The following is a 24,707-nucleotide window of genomic DNA, read 5'->3' as shown; positions in this document are numbered from 1 at the left end:
GGGCTGGAGTTACAGTGGCAGAGTCTAGGGCACCTGCCTCATCATTGGAAAGAAGGCTGGAGGCAGACCAGGTAAGGCCCATGTCAGAGGGGGACCGTCCCTCAGCCTGCGGTCCCTGCTCGGATAGCAGGTACCCGTTTAGGTGTGAGTGGATGGAGACAATTTTAGGTCTCTGCTTCTCATCCTTTGGGCTGAATTCCTTGAAACCAGAAGCTTAAGGTGGAGGCAGTGAACTAAACAGTGAGAGATGATGAAGAGAGAACCATTTAGAAGGTGCCTGTTCAGAGGATCAGAACAAGAATTAAATTGATGTGCTCCTAAGAGACGTGGCCTGTACACAGAACCTTCTTTTCTTGGAGGGCCTTTCTGGTTGGCCTGTTACTAGAGCTTTCACGCCAGCTTTGACTCCGAGTGCTGAAAGCCAGCCACAAAGCACCCTCCACCAGGGAGTATTTGAAACCTCACTAAATCCCCTACCCTGGGCTTTGGAGAAATAAACACCCACACGCTTTTGTACTAAAGAGTATTATTTGAGAGCAGAGCTTAGAACATTCATCATGGAACATAGAGACCTCTCTAACTGCCACAGTTCTTGAAATTGTATTGTAACTAAATCTACTAAATGGAACAGCCAAACAGCAAGTCCTAAAAAATAAGGAACTGTGGTCGTTGTGCTTTGAGCCAAACCCCCTCAGCCATCCATTTACCGGACAGAATCCATCTTGGTGACTTCTTAGCGAAAGTCATTCTCTCTTTGGTGAATGGGATGGTAGAGCAGTGGAGACCCCCTGCGGAATGTGCCTGGGCCCACGCTGAGGAAAGTAATTTGACTCATTTGGGGTGTTTGGCATTTTCCCAAGTACTAGGACTCACTCTAAAGTGGAGGAAATCCATGGTTGATTCTTGTCACCAAATCCAGAGGTGCCCAGTGGTCACAGGGATCCCAGAGAGCCATCCTCTTAATAAAATGGCACACACACCTGGAGCCCAATTCTGCCAAATTACCAAGTATTGCCCTCACTCTGCCTGTGAGCCAGGGGTTCAGAAACTCAATTCACTGGTCCCTGAGCCTCTGTCATTTGCAAGTCACAGCAGCAGGCATGCTGAGCGCATGTCAAGCATGGTATGAGGCCTGTCTTCAAGGAGTTTAGAATCTAGTAGAGAAGACTGCAGTCAGCAAGGGGTTTGATTCAAGGCGGAGGAAGTAAAGGCTCAAAAGAGAGACAAGCGAGCTGGACGGCACAGAAGACGGACTCATTCTTTCTAAACAGGGTTATTACAGGAAGGGACCGCCCCCAGGGTGAGCATCGAGCATCACCAGGCAGCCGTGGAAGGAGGGCGTTAAGGTGAAGAGCAGGGACGCGGAGGTTTGAGAGGGTCCTTGGAGAAAGTTCAGACAAGTCTGGTTGGAGACCGGGATGGATTCGTGGCGGTGACTAGGAAGCCAGGGGAGTGTCCAGAAGTCCTGCCCGTGAGTGTCCATGGAGGGCCTGCCCCAGAGCCAAGTCAGGGTCAGCATGAATCCGAGCTTAACCTCACTGCTGTGTGGGCCACTTTAGGCACGGAGAGTGTTACATTTCTTGGGTTGAGGAACGCAAAAAGGAAAGGTCCCCGCCGTGACAGCCATAGCGGGGGTTTGAGGAGAGGGGCAGGATTACCTGCGCTTTGGAAAGACAGCTCTGGATTCAAGAGCCCACGGAAGCCGGGCCTGGCAAGAGGCTATCAAGGCATCACAAATGTCCGGTTCGAGTGGAGGGCAGAGATGCTGAGGGCGGGGAGCAGGGAGGGAGCAGGGGAGAGGAACCCAGGAGCGTTGCTCCCATGGAAGAGGACGCACCATCACAGAGACCCGCTCTTCCACGTGGTGGAGTGCCCGTGCTTCGGCTTACCTCACGTGCTTCTGAAAGTGTGTGTTTTGGTGTGTGTTTATGTAGAAAAGCCGCACTGGATTACACTGGAACACCATATGTTACAAAATGCTTAAACACTCCTTGCATGCAATGCTTTCTTTTGCTTTGCTGTACTTTCCAATACTTTAAGAAATTCCATGCAGGAGAGTATAGAAAACTAATTGCCCCCCCCCCCCAAAAAAAAGAAATTCCAGAGAGTTCCTTCCTGGACAGATTTTACAGTTTTGTGTATTATGTTGAAAAGCGTAAGGGACATATGTTTGTAGAGGTCTTTGATTGAGCTAGCATTAGCTTGTATAGAAAATATCTTTCTCAAAAGTTCCATCAAAAATCTAGCACCATCATCGTGGGGATTTATCCAGACTGCCTGGGGAACTTTCTCAATATGCATATACCGGTCGCATCCCAAGGAAACATTGCAGACTCTCCAGGGCTTAGAGTGAATACGTGTGGCGTTAGGCCACGGTCAGAGCAAGGACCCGGTACACAGGCAACATTTTGAATCCTACTTGCTGGTTGTATGCCCTTGGGAAAGATGTCTGGCCATCTACAAAACTGTTATTGCTACAATAACAGGAAGTACCTCCTGGGGTTACTGCTGTAAGGAATAGATAAGTTGATGCATGTGAATCAGTTAGAACAGTGAGTGTCATATAGTAAGTACTTATTAATTGTAGTTAGCATGTGAATGCTCAATATTTTCCAAGTGATTCCCATACACCATCCACACACACACACACAGAGAAAATCTAGCACCAAATCACTGTAGAATAATGTATTTTATGCAGAATTAAAAAAAAAAAAAGAACAATAAGGAGTGATATCAGGAGAGGGGAAGAAAAGAGAATGAAACCAAAACACTAAGGTTTGGGAGCCGAATGCTTGGGAGGAAAGGGGTGTGAGGAATTGAGGCCCAGGATAGAGGAGAGAGGACAGATCCAGAAGGACCAGGAGGGGGGCAAGTTACTGAGTTCATGTCAGGGCTGCTGAGTTTGAGGTGCAAAAGACTGCACAAAGATACATCTCAGAATGGTCCCAGGGGACTCAGCTCTCTCCAATTTATGGAAAATCAGAGGCCACATGACTGAATCCCATGGCAAAACATTTTGGAATGAACCTGAGGCTGTTTTTCACAAATTGCCAACATTTCTCAGATAAACTAAGGCCATGTTGTTGAATCAGTCTGTGCATCTTTTTGCATCTTTATGAGAGAATTTGGTGACAGGATCGGTGTGGGCCTTGGCAGCTTCTAGTCTAAAAAGACAAACTGGTCGCTGCATAGGAATAAACACCCTCAGTTAGAGGCGTGGAGAACAGCTACTCTCTTCTGCATCAGGTGTCATGCCTGATAAAGCTGCGTTTCCTCAGGATCGGGCACAGAGTGATAGGATATTATAGAATGTATAGAATGGCGGTGTATGTGCCCAGTGTCACAAAGCTCATAAATGACACTTGAAATCAGTATCAAGAGCCGATCTTGTTTAATGTTTACTGTGTGCTGGATGCAGTTATAAGCACTTTACCCAAATGATTATTATTCTGTTATGTTTACAAAGCTAGGCACAGAGAGGTTAAGCAACCTGCTCAAGGTCACACAGCTAGGAAGTGACAGAACCTGCATGCAGACGTAGACTGTCTGGCTCCCAAGCTCCGCTCCCTGAACGACTATTTACCTATTGCTCAGAGCCCAGGTTTCTTGACTCCAGGGTCATTGTAAAGAGCAGGGAGATGTTTTCCCGGAAGGAGCTTTTTAATACCAGTTCCATTATTATTCAGGAAATCTTTTAGTCCTCTTTCCAGGGGTGTAGCCACCTGGCCATGAACTGCCTTTGCTTCTTTCCCCACTTTCAACCTATCTGACAGCCAGCGTCAAAGCTCAAGGAAGACCAGCAATGAGCTGGACTATCTATTGATTCAGATAAGATCCCCAGGCCAGTAAGTGTTCTCGGACCATCCAGCTAATGCCTGCTGTTCATCAACTAGATGAATGGGCTCTTCCCCAGCATCTCCTTTCTTCCCAAGGTCCTCACACCTTGAGCGTGGGCAGCAGGGGAGCCCTGGTCTGCCGTTCAGCCAGCAGAGAGGCAGCCATGCAGGGCACTCTGGAGGTAGCTGCCACGGATCGCCCCGCTACGTTCCTTCTCCTGTGAGTCTGTTCATGTCAAGGTCACATTCCCAAGCTTCATCCTCAAGGAACCCTCAGTCTCTCCAAAGACGTATACAGAGACTCCTGCAACGTGAGCAGCCGCTTTCCCCGGGCACTGGAGGAGGAGGGGCTTGGAGCGGTTGGAGAAGTTGAAGGAAGTTGAAGAAGGCTGCAGAGATATACTTGATTGGCCTTTAAGAATAAGTAGGATTAAATTAGCAAGTGAAGTAATGGGAGATGACATTCCATGAAGAGGAAATAGCATTAGGAGACCCAGGTGCATGAGAATAGAATGTTCTGAGAACACAGTGTCCTCTGGTGTGATGGAAAGTGACAGGACTCAAGATGGGACACATGGCCTGGGGCTCACCTGGGTGGACACCATGAGCTACCCTCTACAGTTTGGAATTTAGGCTGGAGGTGGAAGGAAAGAGGAGAGAACCATAAACAGAGCTGGAAAATAACTCTAGTCCCGGGTGGAGGATGCAATGGAAACCAAGCATCAGTTAAGACAGTGTATCTGGATTAAAATAATAACAGCAATTATTATTATTATTAAAGAAATCTAAACCAGGGCTGTGGTTTAGGCTTTTCAAATAGATTCAGTCCCTGAGCTGAGAATCACTATTACTGATGGAGAGCATTCTAGTTCTCAAGTACATCGGGACAAAATAGATTGAAAATTGCTGAAGGAGCCACAGCATCTCTCCCCCACAGTCCAGAAGGCTATCTGTGGATTAGAAAAGAGATGGAAGCAGGGGATAAGCTGGAAGCTGTAATGAAAGGACACATTTGAAACATTTGGTAATCAGTTGAATGGGAAGAAGAAGGAAGTGGGTTGGGGAAAGAACAGAATTAAGCAGCGGGAAGAGCCACAGCTCTGCGCTCCAGGGCACTGCATTTGGGTCAGAAGCAGGAACGGTGGAGGCACACGAGGCCACCTGCCTGGTGCTCTGCTCCGCGGTGGCCAAAGGACGGACCTTGGACTGGACGATCCCAGTCACCCAAAGAAGCTCCCAGACCACCGTGGCCGCTGAATGGATTCCTCAACTCAGGCGACACCACATGGAGACACTAGCCCTCACCTACTGTCTCTGCAAACAAAGAAAAGGTTGTAGATTTGAGTCCACTTTTTGTCCTGTAAATTAATGTCACACTGGAATCTAAGAAACAGTGCCAAGAATCCTGAGCGGTGTTGCCCATGCACAGGGTCTTGGTAGTCTGAGCCTGTCACAAGTGCCACCCTCGTAACGTGATTTGTTTCCTTTAGGGCCAACTCTGTGACGTGGAATCCGCATAAGATGATGGGCGTCCCTCTGCAGTGCTCTGCTCTCCTGGTCAGAGAAGAGGTATGTCTCTCCTGACTTGCAGCCTGGTCCACCGGTGGGGTTTGATAGCGTAAATGTGTGTAGTGACGGACTGGAACGGTGAGCCACATCCAAAAAGGGGAAACTGTCAATGAGGATAACTGTAAGGTCCTGCTCTTACGTCCAAATATAGGATAGTTATATTTTGACCAGACAAGACAGGCATGCTTCACGCATGGCCAAATTGTCGTCCTTGTGAAAAAGGCCTAAGATGTATTCTGCAGGGTCAATAGTGGGTCCAGAGAGAAATACCATTCAAAAAATAGTAGTGGGACAAAAGACGTGGAGTTTCAGGATGAGGGAAGTGGTCACCCCCCACTGTCCTCTAGTTAAACCACACCTGGAGTGCTTCGCTTAAGTTAGTGCCAAATCTCATCAGGGACCCCACCAAGCTAGGATTCAAACGTGAGGAACATTACTAAACATGGAAGTGAGGTGGTTGAAGGAGCTAAAGATGTTTAATCTAAAAAAAATACAAAATTAAAGGGCTGAGAGGATGGCAGCCTTCACAGTATAAATGACACTCGGATCAGAGAGATTTTTTTTTCTTGAGGTTTCAGGGAGCTGGGTGGTACAGCTTTGATGGCACAATCAGAATTACCATGATTTGAGATCTGACTTGGGGATCAGCAAAAGGAATGCTTTTCTAAAAATTAAGCTGCCCAGCTGGTAATGAATGACTTAATGCATGAATACATTCATCATCGCAGAGGTGACTGAATGGAGATTGGAGAACCACTTATTAGTAACAGGATAGAGAGGTAGACGGAGAAGGAATAGATTAAGAGCTCTAGGCTCCCTTCCAAATCCAAGAGTTCATGATGCTCTGACAGCATTTCCCTTATCGGGGTCCAAGGAATAGAATTGTATTAAGTTTCCTGTGATAAGAGTGTTCTTGGTTTTAAAAAAGCTTTGGGGGGGATAGGGTATAGCTCAGTGGTAGAGTGTGTGCTCAGCATGCACGAGGTCCTGGGTTCAATCCCCAGTACTTCCATTAAAATAAATAAACAAATAAAAACCTAATTACCCCCCCAAATAAAAATAAAAATAAAATAAAAAATAAAAAAAGCTTGAGATATATTAGATTACAGAGTTAAAAACAACTTTCATTACTCCAGGGTTTATCACAGCCTTTAATTGCTGGTGTATATTATAAATATCTCAAAAGAAGGTATTTATGATAGTTTCCTAAGTTCATGTGACCAGGGGGATTTCTTTGACAGCACCTGTCTTACCAGCAGCTGTTAATGTATTTAAAATCATTTGGGATTTAATGGCTCAGGATATTATCTCACCAAGGCCCTTTCTGTGACTTTGACTTGTCCTTTTGCACGATGAGGCTGGTACTGTCCAACCTTTTAGAGGTCATGTGCTTTGAGCTGCTTTTCTGATCCTAGTCTATGCATCATTCCACACTCTCTGGGGTGGTCTCCCTTAGGACTGATGGCACCTGGTCATGGGCCTGCGTGGCTGGGATGAAAACGGTGCCAAGTTTCTGTGACCAAGAAACGAAATAGATGCACCTGTTGCAGTTTTCAGTCTTACTGTCTTCAAGTGAATTTTGGTTTTCCAATTCAATGTCATTCTACTGCTCTATTACAATTATATTGTATTTAATTTCTGTTAGTCTCAAAAAGTTAATGTAATGGATTCCACCAAATATGAAGCCCAAATCACAAGAAAGACTGAGCCCAGTTCTGTTGTCTTCCACCTGTGGACGTGGGCTTTCAGGACAGAGATCCAATTTTACTTGCATTTTGTTTTAGTTTGGATAATGTTTAAAAGAGTTTTCACTTCTAACTTCAACTGAGTGACCACAGTCTAGTCTTTGCTTCTTGTTGTGAGTCACAAAAGGGAAAAAAAAAATGCCAAAGCTTCTGTAAAATCACAATTACACTGTAGGTAACAAAAGCGACAAAGACTTCCTGTGGTTCATGACAGACTGAAACATGGTGAGACTGGTGATGCTGTTTGAGTCAGAGAGCATGATTCATTCCCTGTTCTTTGGAATAGTTCAGTCACTTTGCTACCCATTTTCCACAGTAAGCTTGCGGCGCTGGGGCAAATTCATGGTCATTGACAGTGAAACTTTCCACTGGAACTGCCGTAAGCAACTGAGTATGAAAACCCAGTACTCAAGCTTTAATCACTCTTGAGAGAGGAACGTGATTTTTGAAAGAGTCGTTATTTAAGACATCTCGGGGTAGCTATGTCTTTTATTTTTTCAGATTTTAGCATATCTAAATGAGAGCAATGAACTGTCTTAAAAGCTGTGATTTCCATAAAGAACCCAAACCTTTACAGCTGAATGACAAAGTCCTTGAACTAAATCTGAATGAAAGAGAAGAATCACACCAATAATATTTTATAAAACCAAAGAGTTTCCAAAATAGTTCGATTACAACAAAACCAGAACATCAGGATATTCTCCCAAACAATGAACATTATACTCTGATTTTGATTTTTTTTTTTTTAATAAATGCCTTCTCTTAAGAAGGAGAATAAAAGTATAAACATACCCTGTTGTTAACCTCTGGTAACATTTGACCCTGAGCCATTTCGCCCATAGAATTGATCTATTACAACAGCCCATCCTGCCCAGATATTGGCCTTAATTTTTTTTCTCCTTTGATTCTTACTGTTTTCTTTCTTTAGGAGATTCAATGCCTCTTTCATTCTTTTTTGTTTTCTCCTTAATAATTTCCACCACAGCGTAAGTCTAATAGAATGCCTGATAAAGTCAGTAGAGTTTCCTAAGTTTTCTCTTCTCTCCTAGGGACTGATGCAAAGTTGCAACCAGATGCATGCCTCCTACCTCTTTCAGCAAGATAAACACTACGACCTGTCCTACGACACCGGAGACAAGGCCTTACAGTGTGGACGCCACGTCGATGTTTTTAAGCTCTGGCTCATGTGGAGGGCAAAGGTGAGCACGTGCGGGTCGGCTGAATGTTGACTGAAAACAGGAACTAGATCTGCTGACCCTTATGATGCCCTGTTAAAATTGATTTCCAAATTGAAAATTATTTACCCAAGATTATATTTCTTTAAGCCTATACCTAGTTTTCTGCATTCTCCATGGGTAAGAATATAATAAAACCCATTATGTGCTTTTTTTTCTCTGAAGTCACATTGCTTCTAATGCTCACTTGTCTAGAAAACCAATTAATGTTGCTTTACCCAGCAGAACCTCCTGATTCCCAAGAGGTGTTTCATTGTGCTTCTTGTCCCAATTCTCAGTTTTTACCCAGTGATTGATCCCTTGGGGAGGTTAAATGCAATCTTTTTGTTTGGAGAACAAAAAGGAAACGTGAAAATTAAAAAGTATTACTGCTTATTTTTGACATTTCATGGGGTGGCCTCTAGATATACAGCTTTTTTAAAAACTCTGGAACTCGCTAGTGACCTCCTTTTGTATAATTTCTGTATCTGCCTCAGAATTTAACCGTGGATGATCACCTCCCCCAACCCCTCTCAGAAACCAAACTCTGTAACTAATGGTGCAGCATTGGTTGGACCTAGTTATAGCTTTAAAAGAGCGCTGTGTATGGTTAAACGTAAGCAGGCTGGAAAGGTCAAAGACTTCATTTTTCATTTTGACCAGATTCCCAACCTAAGTGTCACAAATCAGTGACTTCCCACCTGGCTTCATTTATCTCCCGCAGGAGGCAGTGGCCAGAGCCAGCGGGCCACGCTGGAAAAACCCAACTGGTAGAAAGAATTTCAACTGTTAAAAGAGTATGTGAGGGAAACCTTGACAAAGGGAAATGAGAAAGTGAGAAATTAGAGGGAAGTGGAAATACCCCAAGGTCCTGTGAGTTTTGGAAACGGTCCACCAGTTTGACTGTAAGCTTTCTAAGTAGACTACACAAAGAGGTGATGGGTTTTACCCCATAGGAACAAGCAAATATTTGGTCAACTGGATAAGATCACAGAATGGGTCCTCCCTCGGATCTGTGTATGAGGTATGAACCATGTTCACAGCACCCAAGCCATACATAAGCTGTTGTTTGTAGAATTGTCCAAAGTAAACTGAATTGCCTTACACACTTTAGAGAGGCAGATGGCTAACGAGAGAAAGAGGGCGCTTGGAAGTGAAACAATGCAATTGACAACTATTTTATGGAATCTTCTCTAAACCCATCCTGGAAAAAGGCAGTTTAACTAGAAAGATGATCTTGCTTAATGCAAAAATAACTGTTAGATGGTTTCGGGGGGTGGCTGGACTAGACAGTCTTCAGGCAAGCCTCCATAATGGTATTTTCCCTGGTCAAATTTTCTCTAAGTATTGCTAAGTGTCACCACCTGGAGTGAGGCCCAAGGTGAGTTATTTCCCCATAAAGGTGGGTGACAAGTGAGCTCAAGTCCCTTGAGCTGGGCAGGGGGTGCCTTCCTCCTTTGAAAGGTGAGAGCCTGACAAGGACACATATCTGGTCCCCAGCACCCAAAATGAGACTCATTCTGTTGGCAAGGACACTTTCGTTTGGCAAATTTGGCAAAAATAAACCAACCAAGAATGGGGATCATTGGTGTCCTCTCAGGCTGTTTTAAAACAGGCAAGTTTTTTTTTCTTTCATTGATGGGTGGGCATTATAAAATGACAAAAAATAAATAAATATCAGCTAGTAAGTCGAGGAAAGCTTGGTCCTAAATATTGTTCAGTATCACTCTTTGTGTCTCTTGTTCCCGTGGCGTTTTTATTAAGATGATGCTCATTAGCTATATTTACACAAAAATGTTTCTGCCATGGTTCATTAGTTCCTGCTGCTCCCTTCCCATCTGAAGCCTCCTTGCCAGCGTGGTGCAGCTGGCTGGTTCTCGGAGAAATAACTTGGAGGACATCAGGTGTCGATTAAACAGTAGGACCAAACGAAGCCTGAAATAAAGGCAAAGGATCCCATTTCTCAAGCACTGAAGTGCAGGCACCAGAAGAGGGGATAGAGAGAGAGAGAAAAAAAATAAAGATCACAGTTGCTGCATATGTATTTTTAAAATTCCTTATGCAAGCCCTTAGTATCTAAACATCTAACTGGCAGGCACATTCATTTGGCTTTCAGCTTAAGGCTGCATTTTTTGTAAAATGAAATAATAATTGTTAAAGTAATATGCTCAGTCCTGCAATGCAGATCGGAGGTGAGGAAAATTAGCCTTCAATATCCCTAACTCTCTAGTGACGCCAGCCAGGGTAGAAGTCATCCTTTCCTGAGAAGAACAGCAAAAGAGTTGGCCATGTCATTCTATTTTGTGTCTGCGAAAACAATAATGAGGAGGAAGAGGAGGAATAGGGCTTTAATCAGCAAACCCTGGATTATCAGGTACATCTGGAGAATATAATGTTCAAGTGAATCCACACTGTCTCCTTAGTAAGATAAACCCCATGAAAGATACTCATCTAAGGATAAATTACTACTCTTTGACTTGTTAATAACAAACAGAATTAAGTGCACTGAAGGCAGCCATCTTACTGAGTCCAAGATAACTTAATTAGAGCAAATTTATGCCCCCAAAAAATCAGAGCCTCCGATGGGATGCTGGGAGGAGATGCGGTTGGTGATACAATTTGTCAGCCTTTCATGGGCAAAGTCATTGTGTTTGCTCTCAGCTCCATTCTTATGGGGTAGACCTTTTATTTTGTCTGCATTTTATTAGGGAATCTTAGGACTTGATTATTTTCCACCTTGACAGATTTCCTCAGTGGTTAAAGCTTAGTGGTAGACAGAAAAACAAAAAACAAAGAACGTAAAATTTGTCCCCTGTTGAGGACATAGCTACTATAGCTACTGAGCTTTCACCGTAAATCTCTGTGTTTTGTGTAAGATTGTGCAAATTGGCAGATTTCCTTATGGTTTTCTGTGATCGGCCTCGTAATTAAAATGTAGAGGACAGAGAGAGAGGCAAATGGCTGAGGGTTAAAAATAAGAGGAGGAAACTGTTAAAGGGAAATGGATATCTGGCAGTCTTTGCAGAATGACTGAATGTTCCCTTCCTCTCTCAAATATCCATTGGTTTCAATGAGTGCACATGAGCATCTTTTACTGTGCCTGGTGTTGAATGGGACAAGCGGGCTACAGCTTTCCAGGCAGGAAAGATAAACGCTCCAATAATCATCTCAAAAGACAGCACATAGCTGGTTATAAATGAAACACAGACACACCTGGGGACTTAAGAAATGGAGTGCTCATTCCTAGTTTGAGAGCCAAGAATGATTTACCAAGAGGTGACCTTTGAGATGGGTCTTGAACAGGGTAGGTAGACTAAGTAGAATTTCAACCAGCAGAGCTGGAAAAAGAACGTGCCAGCAAGAGGGTCTGTCCAGAGAATAGAGGGTGTATTCTGAGCTAGTGGAGAGTCTAAGCTGCCTGGAGGAAAATTAGCGCTCTGCCATCCAGATGAAAAGTAAGAGGGCCTGAGAATGGTGGTGGCAGTGACAATGGAGCTGACAGCCGGAGATTCAGTCATTCTTCCAGACGCCACATCTCTGGGGCCTGAGAGCATGAGGTGAGGGCTTTAAGAAGCAGAGATGAATCGTGAGCAGCACTTGAGATGCCGGGTCCCAAGATGACAGAGGCACAGGCGAACCCGGGGTGACAGGTGGCAGAAGACGGCCACACAGTGTTCCTCTTCCTGAAATTCTGACTTAGGAGTCTGGGGTGGGACCTGGGACTCTGCCCTTTCAACACAGTTCACCTGGTTCTGATGTAGACGGTTCTTCAGAACATATTTTGTAAAAACACAGCCCCGGGGAGTAAAAGTTATCCTTCCTTCCTTCATTCATTCAACAAATATGTATTGAGCATCTAAGACGTGCCCAGCCCTGCTGGTGCGAGGGATACAATGGTGAGCAGAAGAAACACGAATCTGCGCCCTGGTGGAGTATCCGGTTCAGCCAGGGCCATCTAAACCAATCCTAAGTGGTGGGGGTTGGGGGGGGGGAGAAGATATAAAACATCTTTCTCCTGAAGCTCCTTCAGCCCTGAGGCTGGGATCCTGCCACCCACCTGGAAGTGCCCATCCCAGCCCTCAGCTTCTTTCACAGCGACTTGGGTCACAGAGATGGGATGCCTGGGAAGGTTTTACATGTGCCTTGTGCGTTCTCACAAGAAGAGCTGTGTGATATATAACCATTCAACAAGCATTTGATGAATGAATGAATTTTGGAGAATCTCCTAAAGACCTGGAAAACCTTGAAAATGAAATATGGCTCTTATTCCCATCAGTACCCAGCATGAAAGGAGGAGCCCCGGGCTTCTGAGGGCACATGAGCCTTCCCTTGTCCCTCCCCTGGCCTCTTCAGCTTCGACTGAAGGGGCAGTCACATCACTCCTGATCGTCCCCGGAGTGAAGTCCGAGACTAGCGAAGGCTGGAGGACTCCCATTCCTGTCTGTGAAAATCACCCCCTTTGCAATACAATCATACTCACCTTCAGAGCATTCACTTTACCTCCCTGTGTCTCTGTGTGGGGAATCAGACAGGCACCGTCATTCCCACGTGACCAGAGAAGGTAGCCAAGCCGTGTGGCTGGACAGGGTCAGAGTCATACTGGTCCTGGGCAGACCCTGGATCAGGTCCATGCCAGTTTAAATCTGACTCTAGAATGGTCCCAAGGATCCAGTTTGGAGAAGAAAGGTTAACTTCCCTCCCTCTTCCCTAAGGTCCATCCAAAGGGGACCCAAACTGCCAGGTCGGTCCAATCCTTGGCACCCACAGGCTCAGGGAGTGTGTGAGTGCTGGCCTGACCATACGGGTGTCAGCCCAGGCCCTTCCTTCCCAGGGGCATCAGGAACCAGTCAGTCTGCCTGAACCAATCAACTAGGGTTGCCATCTCCAAAGGAATGAATTTCTGAACCCATCAAGGCAACCCACCCTTCTTTAATGCGGCTTGTTCTTAAATACGTTTCAGATGTTAAAAGCCGCTGGCCCCACTGGTCCCCCTTTTAGCTGAGACAGTGAGGCTGTGTGTTACAGGAAAGTGGGCTCATCTCATCTCCGTTCCAGTGGCTTCCTCTAGTCTGCAGGTTGGAGGAGTCACTGCTAGGCCTGTTCCCAGAGTTCCTGGGACAAGCATTAACTGTCTTTCCAAGCTTTCCCTTGGTATGTCACAAAGACCAAAGGGGTTATTAGGAGGAAAGCCATTTTGAAAAGTGTGTGTCCTGTTGTCTGTTAAATATTTCCTGTCCAGGGCTGCTGTGTTGTTTGTCACAAGCCCATATCCTGGGCTCCCAGGAGCTGGCAACTAAAAGCGATCATGTCCACGCATTACAGACACGGGAGTCATGCATCCCTAAAGGAGAAATCTAACGAGCTTTGCAAAATGACAGGCTAACAAAGCATCTTCCAACCCCTTAAAATTCATTCATTTGTCCAACAAATATTCACTGAACAGCGACCCTATTTGTTCTATTATGGGGGGTACCTTGGTAAACAAAAGTGGGCTTCGGAGATGGCAAATTTACCTGATGGGCAGAAACTAAGCAGGCATCCTGGGGGTGGGGGTGGGGGGCTCTGATAATGCTTCTGCTCCAGGAAAAGAATAACCCATCCCTCCTGTCGTTAATGACTTCCATAATTACTCCTTTGAACAGCAGAGGCAAATTTTCCCCTCGAGTAATCAAAATAATTGCCTAGGGACTGGAGGCTCGGATAGAAAAGGATTCTGCTGCGATGACATGAGAGGGAACAAAAGCACCTGAGTAGGAGAGCATTAACGGAGACATGACTGCCAGAAAAGCCTCCAGAAGCACAGTCTTGTGTAAGGAAAGTGCAGAGCTGAGACCCAGGGTGCAGAGGGGCCACCCGTGTCCAGAGAGATCCATCCCCACGTCACCACCCGAGACCTCACCCACCTCTCTCAGCCTGCCTGCTAAGCTTTCTTCTTCTCTGACTTAGGGGACAACTGGGTTTGAAGCACACATTGATAAGTGTTTGGAGCTGGCAGAGTATTTATACAACATCATCAAAAACCGAGAAGGATATGAAATGGTGTTTGATGGAAAGGTATGTATATTCTGATTTCTCTATGCCCAAAGGTTTAGTAAATTCCTGGGGGGAGGGTATAGCTCAGTGATAGAACACATGCTTAACATGCACAAGACCCTGGGTTCAATCCCCAGGACCTCCATTAAAAAAATTTTTTTTAAACAGAGAGTGATAGCAGTCAGAAAGTGGTTATCTCTGGGGAGAGGTGGTGGGTATCGATTGGGATGGGATACGAGGGAGACTTTCAGTACTGGAGATGTTCTGTGTATTGAGCCGTGTTGTGGTTATAAGGCTGTGCGCGTGTGCACACACACACTTCATGCAGATGTAACCTAAGATTTAGGATTTACTGTAAAACTTCAAAAAGAAGAAGAATGAAATGCGAAAAAAGAAAACCAACACTTCTAAAATACTAATATAAACCAGATACTGTCATGGAGGCTTTTAAGGGACATTGGTAAGAACAACAAGAAAAACTACCACCATTTATTAAGTACCAGAGACATTAAGTTTGTTGTCTCATCTGAAAACCACAGTGATCCTATGAGAGGGGCATTATTATTTTTCGAATGAATAAACAAAAACTGAGAGAGGTTAAAAAAAGTGTAGTCAATATCACTAATTATCAGAGAAATGCAAATCAAAACTACAATGAGGGATCACCTCACACCAGTCAGAATGGCCGTCATTCAAAAATCCACAAATGACAAATGCTGGAGAGGCTGTGGAGAAAGGGGAACCCTCCTACACTGCTGGTGGGAATGCAGTTTGGTGCAGCCACTATGGAAAACAGTGTGGAGATTCCTCAAAAGACTAGGAATAGACTTACCATATGACCCAGGAATCCCACTCCTGGGCTTGTATCCAGAAGGAAATCTACTTCAGGATAACACCTGCACCCCAATGTTCATAGCAGCACTATTTACAATAGCCAAAACATGGAAACAGCCTAAATGTCCATCAATGGGTGACTGGATAAAGAAGAAGTGGTATATTTATACAATGGAATACTACTCAGCCATAAAAACCGACAACATAATGCCATTTGCAGCAACATGGATGCTCCTGGAGAATGTCATTCTAAGTGAAGTAAGCCAGAAAGAGAAAGAAAAATACCATATGAGATCGCTCATATGTGGAATCTAAAAAACAAAAACAAAAACAAACAAAGAAACAAAAACAAAGCGTAAATAAAGGACAGAAATAGACTCACAGACAGAGAATACAGACTTGTGGTTACCAGGGGGGTGGAGGGTGGGAAGGGATAGACTGGGATTTCAAAATTGTAGAATAGACTACACTGTATAGCACAGGGAAATATACACAAAATGTTATGATAACTCACAGAGAAAAAAATGTGACAATGAGTGTGTATATGTCCATGAATAACTGAAAAATTGTGCTGAACACTGGAATTTGACACAACATTGTAAAATGATTATAAATCAATAAAAAATGTTAAAAAAAAAAAAAAAGAAAAAAAAGATTGCATACATAAAAAAAAAAAAAGTGTAGTCAATTCCAGTTCTTATCCCGGGTATTTTCTGATGTTAGCGGTGTGCTGTCCGGGTAAGTGGGACCGTTACAAAGGAGAAGCAGGGATGAGGGGGTAGCCATTCTGAGCTGGAGTCAAGATCAAACTCAGAAAAAATAACTCCACATGAGGTCGTGAAAGTCAGGCCCTCTCAAGGCAATTATGGATTTCAAACTAGGAATTGTATCCAGAAGCTGGATTTGAAATGTCCTTGGAGTTTACAGAGTTGCCAGTCAGGGCTGAGTGTGAATCTTCCTCTCCTCTCTGCAGCCTCAGCACACAAACGTCTGCTTCTGGTATGTGCCTCCGAGTCTGCGGGTCCTGGACGACAACGAAGAGAGAATGAGCCGCCTCTCCAAGGTAAGGATGCTGCCCTGACCCATGACGTGGTGTGTATGTTGGGCCTTTCACGTGCACATCATCCTCAAGACAGACCATGTGTCTTTAGAAGAAATCCATCCTCAGCCTTGGTCACGGGCCCCCTGCCCTCTGTGGGGTCCTGCAGAGCCAGGACATACAGAGCTGTCAGATCCAGACTCCTGACAACTTGCTTCTGTTTTCTGAGAGCATGTTTATGACATCTCAAAATAAGCAACGAGGTCGTATCTCTACTGGCATTCACGACTCAGCAGGAACCTGCTGACGTTGCCTGATCTGCCAGGAGAATCTGGTGCTCAGTGACAAGCACGGACAAGACTCCAGGCATGAGAAATGGTTAGAAAACAGCGCTCCTGCTGATCCTCTTGAGATGCCAAGGTCAGGGCTCCTGGTGGGGTCTTTAGAGCTGTGATGACCCCCAGAAGATAACAGAGCAGGAGGCAGTGATAATAAAAGCCACCGTTAGAGTGGGTCCTGTGTCCCTGGTTCAGCTCTGATGTAGCATTACGTCACTTCGTGCTCATAGCCGCCTAGTGCAGGAAACACTGTGGTCTCCCCGTCTGGCTGATGGGGAAACCAAAACACAGGAGGAAAAAGTCACTTTCCCAGAATCACACAGATTGATTCCAGAGCCTGAGGACTTGAGCTTCACATTCTCTTGAGGCCAGTAAGACACCCTTTATCTTTCATTCTCTCCTGCTCCCAACATTTCTGCGAAGGTGCAGTGTAGTTTGTAATGTGCACCAAAGAGAGCCTTGAAGGGAGAGAAATGCAACGGCCCACCTCCCACTGTGTTGGAGGAAGGGGAAACCTGTGTACATAGTTATTTCATAATAACTATAAATGGAGTATAACCTTTAAAAATTGTGAATCACTGTGAAACATATACAATATTATAAATCAACTTTACTACAATTAAAAAATACTAATAAAAATAAAATAGTAAGAGTTTATAAGAAGTATTTAAAAAGTACATTAGTAAGGAAGTAGATTGGCCTCATATCTGACTCTTTTCAAGTCTAGGTTATTCAATGTAATGGGGAACTTAATTGGTGATATTTTAATGTTTTCAAATATCTTACCTATGGTTATTCCGCTTTTTAATTTTTCAAAATTTCTCTCAAGCTTCCAAGATTTAAAAACAAAAAGGTCTGTTAATACATAGTGAAAAATATGTTTCTGTAACATCTCATAAGTTTATTTTATAATACTTTAATCTGAGGCCTCATTGGAGGACACAAATATGGATTTAAATTATGGAAGCATTCCCTGGTTACTGTTTTCTAAAGGACTGAAAAAGCTAATGGCACAAGACAGAAAATGATACCCTAAAACTCTTGAGGCATCCCCAAACAGCTCTTGTCAATTAAGCCTTTTATGAATTCTTCAACATGTGGCCCCTCTCTTCCTAACTTTGTTTATTCAGCAAAACCAAGAATGTGACCAAAAAAAAAGTCTAGAACAAAATCAAAATAAAAAAATGCTGTATATTCATCAGAATAGTCAGAATCTTATTTTCCTTCTTCACTTGCAACTAGTGATTATGCAATGAAGTAGATGTTCCATATTCCTGCTAATTTTAGTTCATCAGCATTTTCTGGAAGCAACCAAAAGTCATATGTATTTAGACAGCTGTGATTTCTGCCAACCCAGCTTCAGGAACTGGGGGGTTTCAGTCTTAACTTTATGCCAAAATATGTTTGGGATAGTGACTGTTACCATTAGTCTTTTGACCTCTGGTTTGCATGTATTTGAAAAATTTGACTTGATCGTCCTTAATAATTAACCCATTCCTATGTGTTCTATTTGCATTGCCCATGAAAATGCAATCAGAGTTTAATTCACTGAGTAAAGCATTATCATCGTTTTATCAGTGCTAAAGAACAAGCATGATTTTTGCACAAATGATTTTTTCCTTCAGTTCCTCCAGACACATGGACTTGGAACTCCTTTTCTAACCTGGGATTTCTCTTCCCAGGAACACATCAACTTGCCATGTGACTCACAGCACAAAGTGATACCTCTCATGTCCTTAGGCTAATATATTCTAGTAGATTCATTTTCAGGAACTAATTCCAGACTTAAAATATTTATTTTTTTTTAATATTCATTCCCTGGGATGAGTCTGATGCTCTGTGTACATCGTTCACTCTTTGGGTGAAAAAGGATCACCCCAACAGAAGCATTCCTCTTTGCATTACCTCCTTGTGGGAAAAGGAAGGAGCAGGGAGGGATTGTTGCAACTTGTTCACCTGCAATCAGAACATCCCAATGTGGGCATCACCTTCCACATTCACTTATAGATGAGGGAATGAGGTTCAGGATATGAAGTGAAAGTGAAATGAACATGAAGGTAAAGTCTGGCTTGGGCTTTGGTTTTGGTAGCTAACAAATAACTAGGGCCTGGTGAGAACCGTGTTGATTTTGCCGTTGAGTACTTTGAGGATTAAACCAATGATTATGTAAACGTTGATATTCAAAAGTCACATGATCATAATGCCATTCCATTTGAATCTATCCTTCATTTAAGATGAATCCAACTGTGATAGAAGGCATCGCTTCCGTACTGAACTGCCTTGCAGACTATGTATGTCTAACATAAGCCCAAAGCTTCCCTGACATCTACATTCCTCATTATGTATTTGCAGCAATGACCCTAAAAGATCAGATTGTGTATTTACAAACTTCAGTGGTAAAATATTGGACAGATCCTGCATACACGTGGACATAATTTAAATGCATGCCTCATCCTAGGAGCTGGTCCTCTTCTGCCACTTTTTACAGTCAGTAAAGACTCAGGGAGCCCTCCATGTGCACACAGTGCTGTGCTGACAAACAAAAGAAGTAAAAGACACTGTTCCTACCCTCCAGGAGCTTACAGTTGAAGTACAAAGATGAAGTGTATTTTCTTATAAGTGAGAGGGACTATAGGAAATTAGAATACAGTCAGAATCTATGGATAAGGATTGTGTACTTACACCTTAGAGAAAATAATGCTAACGGACTACAGAAGTCAGGAAAAGCTCCCTAGTGGGTGTAGGACTGTGGTGGAGCCTTGGAGTCTGCGTGGGATGCAAACCGGAAGAGAAAAGGGATCCTAAGCAAAGAGAACAAGTGTGACATGCTGAGACTGAGGACCAGAGTGAAGGGACAAAAACAAGTGCGGTACGCCCAAGGGATACTGAATAAGCAGGTCTTGTCAGAGCTGCAGATCCATCTGGGTGAGCACTGGGGGATGAGTCCTCAGAGCTGGTGACAAAAGGCATTTGTGCTGAACTAAAGAGTTCGGGCTTAATTTCCTACACAAGAGAGGACCGAGGGCTGTAATTATCCGTCTGGCAAAATCTTGTCTGTGATCTGATTTCCATAATGTTAAATCCTTGTGGGTGCAGCTTTTTGCCTCAGCTGATTCTTCATCATTATTAGGGAGAATATTTCAAAACATCTTATAAACTGAAGGAATGCAAAAGGAGAATAAAAAGAAATTAGAAAGCATAAACGTCTCAAGAAAGCAAGCTGCTTTAGGGTCTCAAAAATCTGCTTATTTTCATACATAACTTCATAGTGAGGCTATGTCTCTTGGTCACCATTCTCTGAGCTATGTCTTACGACCAATGTTTTTACCTTTCCTGAGGGGGGGGGGGAATCCCCCAAATGTTGTATTGCTAAACTCTTCAGCCATGGAACAAACATCAGATTCTTCCCATTCTCCCAAAACACAAAGTAGAAAGTCAAAGATACGGTGTTAAGCTCGTGATAGCTTACCATTTATTACTCCTTTGAGATCTTGGACGTATTAAACCACTTCAGCCCTCTGATCCCACAGAAAGCGGGAGGCAACTCCTTCAAGGGAAAACAAATATGGTTCTGATTGTTCAGTTAATAACTAAAAATGCCACTTGGTGTTGGGTTCTCAGATGGAGGGAAGAGTCCCCGGGAGAAACAGTCACCATTTGTTGTTCTTGTCTCTCCCACAGGTGGCTCCAGTGATTAAAGCCAGAATGATGGAGTACGGGACCACAATGGTGAGCTACCAGCCCTTGGGAGACAAGGTCAATTTCTTCCGCATGGTCATCTCAAACCCTGCAGCCACTCACCAAGACATTGACTTCCTGATTGAAGAAATAGAACGCCTTGGGCAAGATTTATAATAATCTAGCTTACTAAGCTGTTTCAATTCTCTAGGTAGACAATTAAGTTGTCACCAACTGTGTACATGTATTTGTAGTTTGTTCCAGAGTAAATCTATTTCTATATTGTGGTGTCAAAGTAGAGTACAGTTTAAAAATTGAAAAAAAAAAAAACCAAACATTGCTCCTTTTAAAAATCCTTTCTTAAGTTTAGAATACCTCTCTAATAATTAGTGACAAAAGGCTGTGTTCTAATAAGTAAGGAAAAGCTTAAAAATTGTTACAAATACTTCCCTTACTTTTAATATAGTGTGCAAATCAAACTTTATTTTCACTTCAGAGTAGTAGGGTTGAATAGTGCCAAATTGCCCCTGAATCATAAAAGGTTCTTTGGGGTGCAGTGAAAAGGATAAAGTAAATATAAAATATATGTTGACAATAAAAAAAAAAACCTTGCCTTTTTCATAGTATTAGAAAAGAAAATTTCTAATTTACCTATAGCAACATTTCAAATGTATTTAAATACATATAATTTTACAAAAGGAAAAAAATATATATATTAAAAACAAATCCTATTTTGTAACATATAGATTTTTATTTTATATGGGTTATACAAACTGCCGGGACAGGTACAGAAACTAAGCCAGACTTTTATTTTTTTTTTCCTTTCTTTTCATGGAGGCACTATAAAATATTTAGCAAAGTTATTTTGAAACAAAAATAGGCCCACAAAATTCTTAAAAGATATGATATTTTCTTTCTGTTCATTTTATGGTGTATCACATCCCTAAAGTTAGTATTACAAAGCAAACACAAAAGTATACTGCAATTTCTTTTAAATGACTGGTCAGATCAACAGTAAGATGCTCTTCCCATTTAAGGTTTTCACCCATTTGACCCTAGCAGACCTGCTCAGGGGGCACGACAGCCCACCTCCATCCTAGACCAAATTCGGGGACTCGTCTCTGCTCTGCTTTCCAGTTTGGCTGTTTCAAACAGCAGGTTGATGCTGCTTCTTAAGATATCTTCCCAAACAGCATTCTTTTCTTAGGTCATTTGGATTAATTAGAGAAAATAAAAATAAAAATCTAATTGGCCCAAGCAAAGAGGAATGAAGCACACTCCAGAACCCAGAAAATTAAACTTAGCCTTGGATCTCTGTGTGAGAATGACAACTTCATCCTGGGTGCCATGCTGCCCCTGCCTGGGAAGAAGTCATTTCCCTCCTCATTCCAGCCCACAAAAGTCCCCCCGCTGATCTCCTCATCACTGGGATCCCAGATAGTTAATTTCTACTCCCTGGGTGGTTATTTGCCCTCTCAGGAAATGAGCTCCTCGCCAGGATTTTGAGACAGCATCTTAAGATCTTCTTTCCTCTGTCTCCCATCAAGATGCAAAGTGACCAGAGGATGCGGAGACAATAATGTGCTCCTTAGAATCCAAAATAATATTTTAGAAGCATCCTTCTGCCTCTGCAAACCTGATGGAGAGACATGAGCTAACCACAGCTCCCACAGACATGTAGGGGGCACAGACTGTCGGACTCCACATCCCGATGGGAGGGCAGGGGAGCCACGTGCACAGACTGCAGATACATGTTTAAGAACATTGGTCTTTTTTGTATGGACCAGTCAGATCTCTCGTCAGGAAGACTGCAGGTATCTAAGGGATGAAAGAGGACTCCATCCCTCATAAGATAGAAAAACCCTCTAATACAACAGCAGGGTCCAACCCCTGAAAGCACTGTGAGCTCGCCCCTACGATCTCTCTCCCAGGTTATACACAAAAACGTTCATACTTGAGATGAATCCAGCTTTGGGCTCTCTCTGTCTAGGAAGCAAATGGATTCCCTATGACTTGTAGAAGAAAACTCTTTATCTGTGCCCCAAAATTTCATGAAGGAATAAGCCTTTCATTCTAGACTATGTCTAATGGCCAAGCATTCTTTTCCTTCCTTGGAATTGGCTGTTGAGAGTAAGCACACAAGTGCCCACCTATTCGTGAGCCTCAGGACAAAAGGCCCCATCTCAGAGGCAGAGACACTGATGACCAAACCCGCCGTCCTGCTCAGAGGAGACTGTGGAGCCCAGTGCCCTGATCTGGACAGAACCCGTTCTACTGTGGGATGCTTCTACCTAGAGGTACAAGTTCTCTCTCAGAAGCGGCAGCTTTTTCACTTAATTGTATGACAATTTAAAGGAGGAACATTTGTGCCTGTGTATGAAATTCCAGCAAAATCATTTTTTACCAATAGCTTGTTTCCCTGACCCCCTGCCCCAAGTGTGCTGGGAGCCTTGCTTAAGCCTATGCAGTGAAATCCTACCAACCATAACCCAGGGAAGGAGGAAAATAAAAGCCTGACAGGTCCCAGTAGCTTAATAAATATTCTTCAAAATAGGTTTATAATCCACTCAGGAGGGAGGGAAGGAAGGAAGAAAGGGAGATTGTTTTGAACTTTAGCCCAAATTCCCAGTGCCAAAGGCCTTTATAGGGGACCATCCTTTACAAAATATTAGAAAGTTTTGGTTTTAGCTTTAATCACAGTTGACATGGCCATTTTCATTTATACAGCAATATTGTATTTATTATTTTTAAATACTTGAAAAAAAAAGTGTGATGTGTCTTCACTGGATACATGTAAATGGCACTGACTTCCTGGACTGTCACAGGGATGTGAGGAAAGGAAAGGAAATCAACCGTGTGTGTGACTGTGTTACCTTTATCATACTGATGGTACTGTCTTGTCACCTCAGATTGGGGTTGTGCACTTTAGATCTGAACTGTACAGTGTTGCAAATCTACATGTGTTGCTGTAAAAGCTTCTGCAGTATATTATTGATGTGTCTTTTTCTGTGTGGTAGCTGTGCTGATGTTCCCAGAACCACATTCCCATCTGTTCCCGAGCTCTCTCCTGCCCTCTCTCTGCTATACTGTGTGCCCTCCTCCTCAGCTGTAACAGAGAGAATGCCCTCGGCCACGCTCACTACCGACAAATCTCCTTTGAGAATTGTGTGATTTCACAAAACATAAGGGGAATGCTACTTCGTCTCCGAGAACAGAGGAAACCAATATGGAGCACCACAAACAACCAACATTGCAGGAACCATCCCTGCTAAGATCTGGAGTCCCTGCAACTCAGAATATGGACCAAGAAAGCACGGGTGTAAATATAGCAGCAGGACAAAGAATCCGGGAGCCTGACAGTTGGTATCATCTTGCACGTGCCCTCCTGCTGTCAAATGCTAAGTGCAAACACTGTGTATCGATTAGTTACCTGCGCCAAAATACTGTTCCCAACTGGTGTTTCTGAAAGACATCGACATCCCCCCCAGCATCTCTCCGTCACTAAAGACAGAAAACAATAAAAATTATAAACACGTGGCAACCTGTTCTTCCTACCAAATATAAACTTGTGTATGATCAAAGTATTTTATCTGTGTTGTCTCTCTAAACCCAAATAAATGTGTAACTGGATATATCTCAGGCTTTGGATTCTTATATCTGGCTTTGTCATGTTGTGGGGCTCATTTTTAATGAATTACCCGCATAAAATGCCCTTCCCTTGTCACAGAGCTCAGAGTGTCTTTGGATCTTTGTTTGGGAAAAAAGCCCTTACTTTTGCAATTACTTTTTTTTTTTTTTTAGTTGAAGTGCAGTCAATTACAATGTGTCAATTTCTAGTGTATTGCTTCTGAAGGATATTGTTTCACCGCTCTGATTTCTCCTTCAGTCAGATCCTTTTTTTTTTTAATGTATTTTATTACAGAAAATTCCACATACATACAAAAGTGGAGAAAACAGTATAGTAACCTTCCACAAAGGCTTCACCCAGCTTCAAAAGTTACTAATTCAGAGCCTGAATCATGTTTCATCTATCCCCCTACCCCATATCCTCCCCAACACCCAATTATTTTCATATGAATCCATAAAAGATAAAGACTCCTTTAAAAAAAAAAAAGTTCTCAAAACAAGGATTACAAGTGAAACTCATAATAATATTGCCATAATGAGATCAAATATCCAGTCAGTGTTCTCAGTTCCTGGATTCTCAGTTCTAAAGCAAAACCCATGGCCCATGGCCTGTGCCCAGGAAGCTCAGTGAGGCCGCACACACCTTTCAGGACAGCTGGGACATATTGTATACAATTTAGGTGCAATTGTATACAACAGTGCAAACCATACACGTGCAGGCTACGCGTGGGCTGTTGTGTATTTCCTTTGTGTCCGGTTTATTTCTGGACCTCTGTGGATTTGGGAGGCATCAC

The 24,707-nt window shown here is 43.3% G+C and overlaps 1 protein-coding gene across 1 annotated transcript in view; it reads left to right on the top strand.

Moving 5' to 3' along the window:
• GAD2 (glutamate decarboxylase 2) overlaps positions 1 to 23,920 on the top strand; it is a 64,658-nt gene extending 40,738 nt beyond the window's left edge. The window contains exons 12-16 of the mRNA XM_006191905.3: positions 5,327 to 5,405; positions 8,200 to 8,349; positions 14,311 to 14,418; positions 16,205 to 16,294; positions 20,290 to 23,920. Of these exons, the coding sequence (XP_006191967.2) occupies positions 5,327 to 5,405; positions 8,200 to 8,349; positions 14,311 to 14,418; positions 16,205 to 16,294; positions 20,290 to 20,463 (601 nt within the window). The 3' untranslated portion in view covers positions 20,464 to 23,920. The remainder of the gene's footprint in view (positions 1 to 5,326; positions 5,406 to 8,199; positions 8,350 to 14,310; positions 14,419 to 16,204; positions 16,295 to 20,289) is intronic.
• Positions 23,921 to 24,707: the final 787 nt, after the last annotated feature.

This window comes from Camelus ferus, chromosome 35 (assembly GCF_009834535.1).
Source record: "Camelus ferus isolate YT-003-E chromosome 35, BCGSAC_Cfer_1.0, whole genome shotgun sequence".
Taxonomy (NCBI): domain Eukaryota; kingdom Metazoa; phylum Chordata; class Mammalia; order Artiodactyla; family Camelidae; genus Camelus; species Camelus ferus.
This window is presented reverse-complemented; position numbering and strand designations above follow the sequence as displayed.